This window comes from Arvicanthis niloticus, chromosome 18, assembly GCF_011762505.2.
Source record: "Arvicanthis niloticus isolate mArvNil1 chromosome 18, mArvNil1.pat.X, whole genome shotgun sequence".
NCBI classification, from domain to species: Eukaryota; Metazoa; Chordata; class Mammalia; order Rodentia; family Muridae; genus Arvicanthis; species Arvicanthis niloticus.
In genome coordinates, this window is record NC_047675.1 from 33052771 (window position 1) to 33068647 (window position 15877).

General features: G+C 42.2%; 1 protein-coding gene across 1 annotated transcript in view; it reads left to right on the top strand.

Moving 5' to 3' along the window:
• Sntb2 (syntrophin beta 2) overlaps nucleotides 1-15877 on the top strand; it is an 80202-nt gene that overhangs the window by 37575 nt on the left and 26750 nt on the right. The window contains exon 2 of the mRNA XM_034522839.2: nucleotides 9909-10122. Within this exon, the coding sequence (XP_034378730.1) occupies nucleotides 9909-10122 (214 nt within the window). The remainder of the gene's footprint in view (nucleotides 1-9908; nucleotides 10123-15877) is intronic.

The window sequence follows — 15877 nt, forward strand, 5'->3', positions numbered from 1 at the left end:
AAAATAGTAATTAAAAATACATTATGTTTTTAAAAGAAAGTATGTGAGCCAGACGGTAGTAGCACATGCCTTTACTCTCAGTACTCAAGAGGCAGATGGAAGTAGATCTCTGAGTTCAAGGCCAGCTTGGTCTATAGAGCAAATTTCAGGACAGCCATAGTTACACAGAGAAACCCTGTATTGAACCCCATACCCCTCAAAAGAAGAAAAAAAATACTGTTCACTATATGAGTGTTTTGCCTGCAGGTGTGTATGTGTATCATGTGCAGCACCCACAGAAGTCAGAGGGCATCCAGATATTTCTGATCACTTTGTGGGTGCTGGGTGCAACCCAGATCCTGTAAAAGAGCAGAAAGCTACCTATTGGGAGGCCTAAGGATTACCTTTGATACCTCAGTTTCCCCTGTTGTATAAATTTTAACCTGAAAGAGTTTTTTGCTCATGGGAACTAAATGAGATAATATGGGAGAGACACATAGCTGAGATTCAGTGTGAATGTAGATGAGAACAATTAATAGGATGTAACCCAGGAACTGGAGCCCCAGTGGCTAAGAGCACTGACTGCTCTTCCAGAAGACCCAGGTTCAATTCCCAGCACCCACATGGTGGCTCATAACTATCTGTAACTCCAATTCCAGAGGATCTGATGCCACCTTCTAAATTCTGTAGGCACCAAATATACACATGGTCAGAGAGACATATATACAGACAAAATACTCATAAACATAAGTTAAAATAGATCTTAAAAAAAAAAAAACAGTTCAGTACCAGTTTTTTGTTCTGTGTTTGCTTGGTTTTAAGTTCCCTTACTGGGGAAGCAAATAGATCTCCATGAATTCAAGGCCTGTCTGATTTACCAGGAGTTTGGGCCAGCCAAGGCTGCACACCGAGATCCTGTTTAAAACTAATAAAACGGGACTGGAGAGATGGCTCAGCAGTTAAGGGCACTGACTGCTCTCCCAGAGGTCCTGAGATCAATTCCCAGCAAACAAATAGTGGCTGATCTGTAATGGGATCTGATGTCTTCTTCTGGTGTGTCTGAAGAGAATGACAGTGTACTCATATACGTAAAATAATTAAGTAAACAAATAATATCTGTAATTGATATAAATACTCTTTAAAAAAAGATTTAAAAAAAAAAAAAAAAACGCAGAGCAGTGGTGGCGCACGCCTTTAATCCCTGCACTTGGGAGGCAGAGGCAGGTGGATTTCTGAGTTCCAGGCCAGTCTGGTCTACAGAATGAGTTCCAGGACAGCCGGGACTATATATATGGTTTTTTTACATGTAAACCAAGAACTTGCATGTGTTCTTAGCAGTAACTTTTAAAAACTTGAATCTTTCATAGAATTTTCCTTCTCTGATTTTATTATTTACTTATTCATGTATATGAGTGCTCTGGTTTTATGCATACCAGAAGAGAGAATCAGATTTCATTACAAATGAGACACCATGTGGTTGCTGGGAATTGAACTCAGGACCTCTGGAAGAGCAGCCAGTGTTCTTAACCACTGAGCCATCTTTCCAATCCCAGCAGTAACTCTTGATAACTCCAGTTCTATAGTGTTTGAGTCATTTTATTAAGTTTAGAGAAATCTGGTAGGCTTCATGTTTTTCAAATCTGTGCTTTTAATATTTCAGCAAGAAATATTTAGGCAATTTGAAGTCCAGGCTCTGTTCTCAGCATGGAAAGCCAGGTGTAGTTCCAGCCCGAGAGCTGTCTCTCTCCAGTCAAACTTCTTACATACTCCCATTGGCTCTGCTTCAGTGAAGAGGGAAGGTCTAATCTTTTACATGATCAAAATTTGTTATTAGGTGTAGTAGCACACATCTATAATTCCCACTATGCAGAAGGCTGAGGCAGGAGGATAGCAAATTCAAGACCAGCATGGGCTATAAAATGTGGAACTCTGTCCCCTGCAAAGGCAAATGAAACAGAAACACATTGTTTTGTATGAAGCAGTGCTTTTTTGTAGAGAAAGAAGCAGGGGGAGCATAATTAACTACAGAAGTACCCCAGGAAGGCCATCGAAAGTTATAAATGGAGGCGGTGTGGGGCGTGCCTGTGATCCCAGCACTTACAAAGACAGGCAGGAAGATCATGCCAAGTTCAAGGGCAGCCTGGGGCCTGCCTACAAACGTTCGAGAGAGGATGAGGCCAGGAAGACCTGCCCTGCTGGAGGGAACAGCAGACCTGTGGCTTCTCCTGCCTCTTCCCCCTGCAAGCCTCTGAGTAACCGGAGTGACCAGAGAGAGTGGGTAGTGAGTGCCTGTGAATCAGTGTAAAAGGAAACTGTTCTTTACTTATGGAAGGGTCTGAAACAGCCATGCTTGTTGTGAGTCGTTCCAAAGGCAGAGTCACACTGGCTGTCCTCACAAGAACACTTAGCCATACAAACCAGGGTGCTTAAAATAAACTCACATACTGTAACAGTTTAAGGGAACTATTGCAAAGAACAGCATTTAAAATCTATTTAAGAAGTATTTACTTTATGAATAACCCACAGCTACTTGACCATATAAAATTAGTAGTTGAAAGTCTTCTACCAAAGAGAAATTATACAGTAAACAGACCAAAGCCCAAATTATTTCAGAGAGTTGGGGGTTTCTGTGTCTATGTATGTGAAGGTATGAAAGCTGATATTTCTCTGTTAACAGATATCTGTGCAGAACCCAACTGAGGACAGAAAAATCTTTTTTTTTTTTTTTTGACAGTTTGCAAAAACTTCTTTAAAAAAAAAAAATTAAAAAGTTCATGTTTTATTTTGAGACAGAGTCTCTCTATGTAGCTCTGGTTGGCCTGGAACTTACTATGTAGACCAGGTCTGCCACTCCAATGGTGCTGGGAGTAAAGGCGTTTGCCATTCTGTTTGGTTATAAAGGCCTCGTTGCTTGTTTGTTTGTTTGTTTGTTTGTTTTGGTTTTTTGAGACAGGGTTTCTTTGTGTAGCCCTGGGTTGGCCTGGAACTCAATGTAAACCAGACTGGCCCCAGATCTACCTGCCTCTGCCTCCTGAGTGCTGGGATTAAAAGCATGTGCCAACATGCCCTATAGGGCCATGTTTTTAAAATCCTCATTTTTGTTTGTTTTGTTTTGTTTTTGTTTTTCGAGACAGGATTTCTCTGTATAGCCCTGGCTGTCCTGGAACTCACTCTGTACACCAGGCTGACCTCAAACTCAGAAATCCACCTGCCTCTGCCTCCCAAGTGCTGGGATTAAAGGCATGTGCCACCACTGCCTGGCAATTTTTTTTTTTTAATTTCTGTTTTTTTTTTTTTTTTTTTTTTTTTTTTAAATTTCCAAGCTCACTTACTTCTGGTTTATTTGGACATATTCTATCACAGCCCACAGATTTAAAAGAAAACGTAGGGGCTGGAGAGATGACTCAGTGCTCTTCCAGGGGTCGAGTTCAATTCCCAGCTGGTGTCTCACAACCATCTGCAATGGAATTCAATGCCCTCTTCTGGTGTGTCTGAAGACAGTGACAGTGTACTCACATACATAAAATAAATAAATGAATAAAAAGAAAAGAAACCCTAAATTGTCTTTCCAGTAGTAATTTGAGATCTAAGAGAACAGCTCTGGATTGAGTCTGGCGGTGTACACCTTTAATCCTAGTATTTGGGAGGCAGGTGGATTTCTTGAGTTTGACGACATCCTGGCCTATAGTGAGTTGGAGGCCAGCCAGGAGAGGAGACAGTGGGGAAGTGGAGAGTAAGAGTGATCCTGCTGCTTCCCATGACTTGGAGAGAGCTTTGATTGCTCTGGAAAGGAAGCACATATAATAAACTGAACAGAAAATTCTGGACCTACATAGACTGCATTTGCTTCCCCCATGCACTTCTGAGCTGCAGCCCGTGCCATTCCAGAAAATGTTGAGATCCTGTCTTAGGGTATGCGCACATTCTGTTTCTGAAGATAGACCTACTCTTCTCATTAAAACCCTTCCCCTCCTGATGCCTGGCATGAACAAGCTATCTTCCAGTGTATTACTTACCTCATTACTAGGACAAAACACCTGGCTACAGTAAGATAAGGAGGAAGGGTTTATTTTAGATTATAGTTCTAGGCACAGCACACAGAGTACATCATGGCGAGGAACTGGTCATGTTCCACACTCAGGAAGCAGGAGATGACTGCTAGTGCCTAGCATACTTTTTCTCTTTTAGTTGTGGGACTCTGGCCATGGACTGATGCTGCCTACAGTTAACCTAATCCAGACAACCCCTCGCAGCATGCATGCGATGCTTGTTTACCAGGTCCTGTCATGTTGACAGTATTAACTGTCTGACCGGACTTAAATGATAAAGGGAGGAGTTCTATGGAAGGAAGGAGAGGGGAGTGTGGAACTAGGAATGGGGTTTAGAGACAATATCATATTTTATCTCATGGAGAGTCTGCATTTAATAAAGACAGGTCAGTCACATGTCTGGAGAGACAGCTCAGTGGTAAGAACACTTGTTGTCACAGAGGACCTGAGTTTGATTCCGTGTGCTTGTTGGTGGCTCACACCCATCTGTAACCCCAGTTCCCGGGATTCAGCAAGCATGCATGTATGTGGTGCACATAGACACATGCAGGCAAAGCATTCATACATGTAAAATAAAATCTATTTATTTATTTATTTATTCATTTGTTTGTTTGTTTGTTTGTTTTGAGACAGGGTTTCTTTGTGTAAGCCTGGCTCTCCTGGAACTCATTCTGTAGACCAGGCTGGCCTCGAACTCAGAAATCCACCTACTTCTGCCTCCCAAGTGCTGGGACTAAAGACTTGCACCACAACTGCCCGGCCGTAAAATAAAATCTAAAAACATTTAAAAAGAAAAAGAAAAAAAGATCTATAAGCCAGGCATTTTGCCCATGCCTGTAATCACAGCATTGGGGGGATGGAGCAGAGATATCGATCATCATAAACTCAAGGTTAGATTGGGCTGGGCAAGATCTTGTCTTAGGAAGGAGGCATTTTGTGTGTGAGGAAAGGAAGGGGGCTGATGGAGAGGATCAGAGGAAGGGGAATGTAGAAAAGGTAGATGAGGAGGATGCCGTGATAAAAGCCATATGTATGAGACTTGCTTTACAGTCAAAGATAAAGGGTAACTCGTTTGCATTAAATTCTGCCATTAGTGTCTCATGTTCTAATACTGCAAAGCACTTCTAAAGTGATTTCTCTGCTTTTAAGAAAAGAACATCTTGGTGGCTGGAGAGATGGCTTAGTGGTTAATCGAACTGACTGCTCTTCCAGAGGTCCTGAGTTCAATTCCCAGCAACCACATGGTGGCTCACACGCATCTGTAATGGGATCTGGTGCCCTCTTCTGGTGTGTCTGAAAATAGTAACAATGTACTAATATACATAAAATAAAATAAATCTTAAAAAAGAAAAGAACATCTTATATTTGTTGATTCATTGGGCAGTTTATGATCTGTTATATAGTAAATATTGTTTTTATTATCGTTTGGTTTTGAGACAGGCCTGGAGCTGATGGCAGTCCTTCCACTTGAGTCTCCCTGCTGCTAGAATTACCGGTGTGCACCGCTGCTCTTGTTGGCTGCCAAGATTGTTTTATATGATTAGTGCATTAGTCAGAGTTCTCTAAAGAAGCAAAACTGATAGAATGAGTATGTGTTACAAAGGAGATTTTTAAGATTGGCTTCCATGATAAGGACTGGATAGTCCAACAATGGCTTGTCTGCATGCTGGAGCTGCTGAAAACCCAGGAGCCTATCAGTCTATAGGTTCCTTGGCAGTTTCAAGCTGTCACTTACAGCCAAGGGGATTTCTGGAGAATCACTCATCTTCAACCCATATGGAAGGTTGAAGAAGGTGGTTCCAGGGTCAGCAGAGGATGGCAACACAGGCAGCCAAAAGGTAGATCCAGGGGCTAGCAAGGGGCAGAGGCCAGCAGGGGAGGAGCATGCAGCTTTCCTCTCATTCCTCCTCATGTATGGGCATGGGAAGGATCTCTTCTCAGCCATCTTCCTGGGGATAGCCTCACTTACTCACTGAGAGGCGACTCTTTACTTGATTCCACATCCAATCAAGGTGATACCACAATTAACCATCACAGCACCACTTTATGAGTCCCGGACATGCTCCTCACAGGATAAAATGATAAAATCTTTCTGTGGAGGAACAAATTGCCCATGTTTATCAGGAGTCTTGAGTGTTTCTCCCTGAAAAAGATGTTCATTGTAGAGCACTAGAACTAAGTACCCAATAATTAGAGAATATACTAGTAAATTATGATGTACATACAGTGGAATTTGATATAATGATTCTTAAATAATACTTAAGAGTTAGTGCATATAATATGGAAAATATAATACTAGAAAGTTTAGAAGGTGATATAGTAGAATTTTTTTATTTTATCTTTTCTTCCTCTCAGCATTTTAAATGTATTTATCTTTGGTGAAAGGATGAGGCCAACTGTGACTGTAAACGGCTACATCAGAATTTGTAACAGAAGGGAAGGGGCGGAGAGATGGCTCAGTGGTTAAGAGCACTGGCTGCTCTTGCAGAGAACCTGAGTTTACTTCCCAGCATCCATTTCAGGTGGCTTCATAGCCACCTGTACCTCCAGTTCCAGAGGATTTGATGGCCTCCTCTGGCCTCTGCAGGCACTACATAGAAGTGGTGCATGGATGGAGGCACGCACACATAAAAATAAAAAAACTTAAAAAGCTATGTGAACAACATTCTTTTCTCCTTTTCTTCCTCCCTCTTCTTCCCCCCCTTTCCTTTTGGAGACAGGCATAACTTGCTATTTAGTCAAGTCGATGACCTCATTTTTCAAAATACATAATGCAGGAATTAAATTTAAAATATGCAGAATTACATCTTTAAAACCAACATATATACAAGCACTACAATGTTTTGATTAAAAATCCTTCTCTATATTGTTACAGATAAGTGTACAGGACGGATAATGTTAATTACACTTATTATTTACTCTGTGTGTTTAGAGGACAACTTGGTGGAGTCCTTCCTCTCCTCCCACTCTGGGACTGAACTCTGGTGCTCAGGCTTGGCGGCCAGCGCCTTCACCAGCTGAAGCATCTCATGTCAGCTGTGCTTTTATCAGTTGAAAACAGGGAAGGGTTAGATTGATAGTTCTCAGGAAGGTGGGGGCCTTTTTCACTTTGCTTTTTCTTCTCACATTTTTTTTTTTCTGGATGGAACCCCAAGTCCTAGGCATGGCTACCTAGGCCCTTCCCTTGGTTTTAGTAAGTGTTGAAGACAGAAACTTAGCTTCAGCCACTTGGCACCTCACGCAGCTGCAGGCATCAGTATGTGGTTATTCTGAGGATAGTCTTTAACTATGAGGAAAAAGGTAAACTGAAAGTCAGTGGGTTGGTTGTAAAGGTGTTTCTTTTCAGGTCGTTGCCCAGGTTGATTCTATGGCAGCTGGGGAGGTCTTACAGGACACAAGTGTCAATTTAGAGGCATTAAACATTATGGATGGCTCATTAGCTGGGTGTACAGCAACACCATAATCTCAGGTGAAATTTTTTTTGAGCTAAGGTTTCATGGAGAACCTGCAAGCCTTGGTATGTATCCAAGAATGACCATGAACTTCTAATCCTCCTCTTTCTATTACTTGAGTGCAGGGACTACGGGCATATACCACCATGCTTGCTTTGTGAGGTGCTGAATCTCAAACGGAGGGCTCCATGCATTTCGAGAGAGCAGTTTGCCAGCTGCTGATCTGGCCCCAGCCCATATCCATTGCTCTTTTAATACAGTGGCCCTTAGGTTGTGTGTCTGCTTTGCTTTTGTTTTTAACATGTTTGCAGTAATCAGATTAGAGATGCTAATTCTGAGTGATCCTTAAGGACTCTTCTAATCACTGTACTTTTCAAGAGTGCTCATTTAGAATGGTTTTGTTTCCCTCAGTTGGTAGTCCAGTAGCTGGCATGGCGCCTTAAGTGTTGAAAAGCATGTCTCAGCCATTGGCATTGATTGAAAACCTTAGGAATTTCTGCCAAGTTCTCGTGACCTAATCCTCTCCTAAAGGCACAAAGCTCAAGTGTGTATTGAAATGCCTGAGTCAGCTGCTCAAGGGACATACTGGCTACACTTCTGCTCATTCTTCCAGGATGAGATAGCTCCTTGGTGACCCTAAGCCAGCTAACTAGCTTTTATTTTCTCCACCCAGAAATGTATTTATAAAAAACAGGAAGGAAAAATATGTACATATTCAAGCATCTGTCCTATATGTAAATGCTAGCATTAGAATTTTATTTCCTACTGTGATTATGCTTGATTTCAGCAGATATTGGTGTGGGGGTTTTTATTTCATTTGTTTAAGACAGGATCTCGCTGGGCAGTGGTGGCGCACGCCTTTAGTCCCAGCACTTGGGAGGCAGAGGCAGGTGGATTTCTGAGTTCGAGGCCAGCCTGGTCTACAGAGTGAGTTCCAGGACAGCCAGGACTACACAGAGAAACCCTGTCTCAAAAAACCAAAAAAAAAAAAAAAAAAAAAAAAAAAGACAGGATCTCACTGTTTAACCTTGGCTGGCCTGGAACACTATATAGACCTAGCTAGCCTTGAACTCATAGGGATCTACCTACCTGTCTCTGCCTGTCAAGTGCTTAGATTAATTTAATGATGCAAGATAATGGCTTCATCTCTTCTACTGATTAGGGTTAATTTTAAATTTATTTTCCAGCTTTCTAAGTCAGGAAGGCAAAAGAGAGGCAGGGGCTATTCACTGTGTGCCTAGAGTGTGCACATGTTTAGAGCCACTTGTTTTTTACATCCTTTCTCAGTGTCTTTGTGTCGTAGAAGTGTTGGGTGTTGATAAAACCCCATTGTTGATTGGTGAGGTTGGGGACGGGGTAGATAATGACTGACTGGCTGCTGTCAGCATTATTAAAGAATACAAGTAGTCTTCAGTAAGCCTCATACACTACCTTCCTGCGAGATTGGTGGATAAACAGACAGATGTGTTGTTCTCGAATTGTGCTTAGCGTATCCAGCACCTCCGAAAGATCACACCACAGTTGTCACTGAGAAATCTAGTTCTTCTGCATCTTGTTTTATATGAATATATATATCAAGCAAAGCTCTTTCCAAAACAAAAACCTGAAGCTTTGAAAACACATACATGATACAATTGGAAAATACACACCTGTCCTAGTACAGCATCCAAATGAAGATGCTCTTGCCGAGCTGCCTTCAAATACATGTACAGTTTATATGAAAATGAACTTCCTGTTCATCTTCCTGGTTATCTTCATGTACATACGGATACTTCAGAATCTGTAAGGCTTCTGCTGGCCAGCAGCCAGGTAAGGGATGCTAAACTGCATTCCGGATTCAAAGCAGATCTTAATGGGAACAGATTAGTTTGAAAGTGCAAGGGGATCAGTTGAGTCGGTTTTGTGCTTGTATATACTTGGACACTTTTTTTTTTTTTTTTTTTTACCACAGTATAATGTTTATCTCCCTCCACCCCATCCATGTGGAGCATTCATTTAGGCCAGGGTCCAAACCTTGTGTCAGTTGAGCTGAAATACTTGTGTAGCATAGGGAGAAAGAGATATGTAGATTTTCTGACATTTGGAAGGTTCTCATTACAAGAGATTGACATTGTTCTGAGTGTTTCAGTAGGTGGAAGCTTTAAGTGTGTCCCCTCAGCGCTGGCTCAGGAGATGCGGAGTAAAGCCTAAGGACTCTGATAGCATTTGAACTCTGTTTTTCACTTTGCTCTAGATGCTGCTTGTATGTGAATTGTGGCTCTGGCTGTCTTGGAACTCATTCTATAGACTAGGCTGGCCTCAAATCCTGCCTCCTGAATGCTGGGATTAAAAGTGTGCATCTCTACCACCCAGTACATGTATATGAATATTTTGGTTTTCATTTGATTAGAAACAAAATTACTAACCTCTTTTAATTTGTTTTTCATAGTCAAGTTCATCCGAGAAGTGACACCGTATATCAAGAAGCCATCTTTAGTATCAGATCTGCCATGGGAAGGTGCCTCTCCCCAGTCACCAAGCTTTAGTGGCAGTGAAGACTCTGGTTCTCCAAAGCATCAGAACACCACCAAGGACAGGAAGGTCATCCCTCTCAAAATGTGCTTTGCTGCTAGAAACCTAAGCATGCCAGATCTGGAGAACAGGTGAGCTGCACCTTCAAGAGCACCACACTGTCAGCCTACAAACTTGACGGTGCGCCACAGTGTCAGTGCCTGCTGTCCAGTCAGTTATCAAGAGCAAAATGACCATCTGAGATCAGAGATCTGTCTTTATTTTTGGAGCCCTAGACGGCCTCAAACCCACCATCTCCCTGCCTGTCCAGCTTCCCATTGTCTTTATAAGGAAGTTTCTTAATTGTGAGTAATGTTACAATTCAGGGGCCCCATTGTAGATCTGGGACATCAACTGGCAAAATGACTGACAAGGTCTCTTCTCTGACCTCCCTGTCTTCTTTAAAATACAAGCAATGGATGGAATAGTCTATAACTTTTCTTCTTGTTCTATAGCTATTTATGTTCTAGGATGACTTTGATTTCATTAAATTCATGTAAAAGCATGGGTTGACTCAGTGTTAGGCCAGAGATTTGGCAAACTGGTGTGGCTTTAAAAAAAAAGAAAAACTTGTTCAAAGACCTAAAGATAGGCTTTGTATAATCTGCTTTCAGTCTTACATTCTTCTCTAATCTGAATACATCAAAGTATCTAAGCAAAGTAGGCTAGACCATGGGACACAGCAAGAAACTGAAGCCAGGCTTTTCTTGTCAGGCATAGTACCACATGCCAGTAATTTCATCAATAAGCAGGCAGAAGGAGGCAGATCTCTGAGTTCAAGGGCAGACTGGTCTACATAATGAGTTCCAGACCAGCCAGAGCTACACAGTGAGAAGGTCTTTTTTGGTGGGAGGGGGTTGTAGACAGAACCTGAATGACCTTGAGCATATAAGGCTAATATTAAAACTTGTGCTTGGTGTTTTTCACATAGTATCACAACATTGTAGGTTATTTTAAAGACTTTAAAACTTGTTTACTCATGAATATGTGTATTTATTTGAATGTATGTTATGTGCCTTCAGAAGTCAAAACTGGAGTTACAGGCAGTTGTAAGCTGCCCAGCATGGGTGCTGGGAACCAAACTTAGGTCCTTTGCAAGAACGAACGTCAGGTGCTCTTAACCTTGAGCCCTGTCTTCATTCCAAGAAGTTGTAGCCTGAGGTGTCATAATTGAGGCACTTGTGGCTCTTACCTACAATCCCAGCTCCTGGGAGGCTGCAACAGGAAAATCTCTGTGAATGTAAGGCCAGTTTGGGTGACATAGTGAGTTCCAGATTATAAAATAACTAAATAAACTAGTTTCAGAAAAAAACACAAGGGGGCAAAAAGCCGTAATTCATTTAGTGCTAAGAGTCACATGCACGCCTTTAGTCCAAAGAGGATAGAAAAGCCCTTCCATTAAAAACCGCTTCTGAGGTGGATACCTATGTTGTTGCTGGTATCGCTTGAAGCTGGAGAGAAGAGCACAGTATAAAATTTCTGGGGCTGTGGGACAGGGAAAAAAGGAAGACTGAAGTGATTACTGAGAGTTCTGCTACCTTTATTATTAAGACATCTGTTAGAACATAGCAACCTTGACTTGCCTTAAAACTCAAGGACTTCATTCTCCTTGGTTCATTTATATGCTGGAAACATTTTCTAGAAACGTATTAATTTTAAGCCTGCCAATCAAGGTATATGCCTTTACTCCCAGCTCTCAGGAGGCAGAGACTGGTGGATCTCTGAGTTCAGGATAGCCATGGCTACACAGAGAAACCCTGTCTCAAAAAACAAACAAACAAACAAACAAAAACAAACAAAAACAAAATCAACAACAAAACCATTTATTTACTTTTTATGTGTGTGAGTTTTTGCCTGCGTTTATGTCTGTGCACCACATACATACTTATTGCCCACAGGAGTCAAAGAGAGTACCTGATCTCCCCGGAACTGGAGACACTTGTGAGAAACCATGTGGGTGAGGAGATTGAGCCTGGGTCCTCTGCAAAAGCAACAAGTGCTCTTAACCTAACCACTTAGCCACCCACCTCTATAGCCCCATATACTGGAAATGTTTGATAATGATCAGATTTGAACCAAGTGTGGACAGCAGTTTGGAAGTACTAAAATTATAGCAGACTCTGTGTGTGTGTGTGTGTGTGTGTGTGTGTGTGTGTGTATCGCTCAGAAAACTAGGGCAGGGTTATGAGAAGGGAAAGTGATCTTCAGGGAGATAGGAAATGGTAATGAATTCCATGTAAAAGGGAGGCAGACTGGGACTCAGTGGGGACAGAAAGGGAACCAGCTGGAGGAGGGAAAGCGGGCAACAGAGGGGAGGGAACAGTTGACAGCAAAGCATGACAATAATCATGCAAGGATGCTATGATGAAGTCCAGGACTTTCAGCCTAGCAAAAGTCAAATGCTGTATAATATTTGGGGGGAGGGGTGGCACACCCTTCCTTCCAGTCACATGATCTTGAGACTTGACCATGGCATGCTGTATGAGGCTTGGTCTTAGTGGTCAAGACCAGGGTAAAGATTTTTAGTCTTGATGCTGAAGAGGAATTTGTTCCTACTCTCACTTGAAATACACTTGAAAATGACTATCGTTTCGTAAGATACAAATGAGAAGAGACGAAAGGTTATGAAAATCAGGTGGCAGAATTGCAAGGAGCTGGTGGGGATCACTGGTAGCTTTGCTTATTTCCTGGGATGTGGGCATCCAGGTCTTCTGGAAGAGCAGACAGTGCTTTTAACCACTGAACCATCTCTCTAGTCCTGTCTGTCCCTTGATGGTCACCTGGCGATTTTCTGTTTAGATTTAATTGTCACAACTCTTTTGTACATCTTTTTTGGCCATGCGTTTTCATTGCACTAGGGTAAATTTGGAGGAATGGAGTCATGTGAAATCATATATGGTAAGACATTGTGGTGCATGCCTTTAATTCCAGAACTTTAATTTCAGCTCTCTAAAAACAGAGGCAGGTGGCTTTCTGTGAGTTCTAGGCCAGCCAACACTACAAGTGAGACCTTACCTCAAAAAACCAACAAACTGCTGGGTGGTGGTGCATACCATTAATTAATCTCAGCACTTGGGGGGCAGAGGCAGGCAGTTCGAGGCCAGCCTGGTCTACAGTGAGTTCCAGGACAGCCAAGGCTACCCAGACAAACCCTGGCTCGAAACAACCAAAAACCAACCAAATAAATAAATGGCAGGTGTCTGCTTGGTTTTAAAAGGAAAGCCCAGAGCTGAAGAGATGGCTCAGCAATTAGGAGCACTGGTGGCTCTTTCAGAGGAGCATTCACTCCATCACCCACTCACCTCACAGCCATCTGTAACTCCAGTCCCAGGGGCTCAGACGTTCTCTGAACCCCATGGGCATCAGACACACACGTGGTACAAACACATATATGGAGGCAAAACATGCATGCACATAAATTAATAAATTTAAGAAAGGAAATTTCCAGACATTCTTCCAATGACTGTGCCATTTTATGCTAAATCCAACAGCAGCCAACAGTATGAGTTTCCACTGCTCTGCGTGCTCGCCAGCATTGTTAATGGCATTGTAACACCACTGCAAATGGTTTTAACTGTTCTGGGGGGATGCAGTAAAATCTCATTGCGGTTCATCTTTCATTTTTTTTATGTAGAGTCTTCACTAAAATGAAAAGGGAAGCCACTTGCTTTTATTCTCACTATTTTACTCCTTTGATTTGGCTCTGTAAAGCTGGTGGGTGTTTATCTGTGAAAATGAGTAAGCGGACGTTACTGCTGTGCCCACCTCGAGTTTCTCCTGCCTCACCAATCTAATTAATTAATGATGTCGTCCAGTGAGAGAACATGAGCCATTCCTTAGCAAGCAGTACCATGTCCTGTAGGAATGTAGCAGTTTTAAATTTGTCCTTTGCGTTGGCTCACAGTACTTCATCTTCATTTTGACTTTTTCTAGTAAAAGGTAAACTTGAGGTTTGTGACATATAAAAATTACATGACTGTTACTAAATTTAACTCATAATTTATGTCAAAGACATAACCAAGCAGATATATTAATATAGGCTGAGCTTACAACTCCATGCTTCTATCTACCTAAATATTGATTTGACTTGTCTGATGAAACTAGAGTTGAATTTCCCAGGAGTTCCTCAGTGGTTTGACTAGAGTCCAAAATCTTTAACCTTGTAGCTGCCTCCTCATTTCTCCCGTGGGCTCAGTTCCTGGAAGACTGCCTCCATGTTTGCTATTAGCAGGGTTCTCATTGTCAATTCTCATTTAGAACAGCTCATTTCAAGCATTACTATGTTGCTTTTATCAATTTAAAGGGCTACTACAAGACTCTGCTGGATCCTGAACTCAGTTCTGCTTTCCAGTTTATTGGTTTTTTTGGTTGGTTGGTTGGTTGGTTGGTTGGTTGGTTGGTTTTAGTTTTGTTCTGTGTAGCCTCTGTGTAGCCTTGGCTGTCTTGGAACTAGCTCTATAGATAATGCTGGTCTCGAACTCACAGAGATCTACCTGCTTCTGCTTCCAAGTGCTGGGATTAAAGGTTTGTACTACCAATGCCTGGCCAAAGATACTTCATCTATTTGAGTCTTTTTTTTTTTTTTTCTTTTTTACAAGTTAGTATTTCTTACTGGGCATGGTAGTGCATGCCTTTAATCCTGGTACTCAGGAAGCAGAGGCGAGGCAGGCAGATCTCTGAGTTCAAGGCTAGCTGGTCTACAGAACAAGTTCCAGGACAGCCAACACTTCACAGAGAAACCATGTTTTGAAAACAAAGTAGTATTTTTTTTATAATTTATTTTCATTTTTCTGTATTAGTGTTTTGTCTGCATATATGTCTGTGTGAATGTTGCGGCCCGAGCTGCCCCACGTTGGGCGCCAAAAATGTCAAGAACTGCACTAGCCTACGTTTGGGGGCCAAAATGTCAGACTGCTCTGTCAGTCTTGGGACCCGCACTGCCAAAAAAGCCTTGGGGGCTAAAGTGTTAGAGACTGCACTGCCCCAGGCTGCTCAGGGTTCAGCAAGAGAGAGAGTGAGGATGGACGTGAGGAATGGAGACCAGACAGAGTGTGATTCAATCCCACTTATTCTTCAGTCTCTCTTCCTAGTCCAAGTCCCAAGTCTTGAGTTCCTAGTCCCTAGTGCCTCCAAGTTCCAAGTTTCCAATTCCAAGTTCTAGTGCCTAATGTCTAAATCCAAGTTCTTCCTCCAAGTGCCAAGTGTTGAATAATTATTGCCTGTCTTGAGTCTCAAGTGCCTACTCCCTGTGCCTAATACTTAATAATAATTTCTCTGTCTGCCTCGAGCCTTTTATATGTCTCACTTCTAAGCCACACCTTTAAGTCATGCCCTTAGGTCTTGTCTCTAAATCTGATCTCTAAGTCACACCCTTAAGTCAAGCCCTTAAGGCCGGTGGAGGTGGCGCACGCCTTTAATCCCAGCACTTGGGAGGCAGAGGCAGGTGGATTTCTGAGTTCGAGGACAGCCTGGTCTGCAGAGTGAGTTCCAGGACAGCCAGGACTACACAGAGAAACCCTGTCTCAAAAAAACAAAACAAAACAAAACAAAAACAAAAACAAAACAAAAAAAACAGTCACGCCCTTAAGCTCTGAATCACACCTTTAAGCCTTACACACCCAAGGGAAGATCTAAACAAGATCTGGGTATCTAAAACAAGATGTTATCAGAGTGTGCTCAGCTATTGTAGGCTGTTGTAATCAAGTCTCTTGTCAGGGTATATGGCTCAAGATGGCTTCAAGGATGATAACCACCTTCTGTCGGCTCCCCACATGTGAGAATATCAGATCTTGAAGTTACAGGTTTCTGAGTGGCCATGTGGGTCCTGGGAGTTGAACCCAGGTCCTT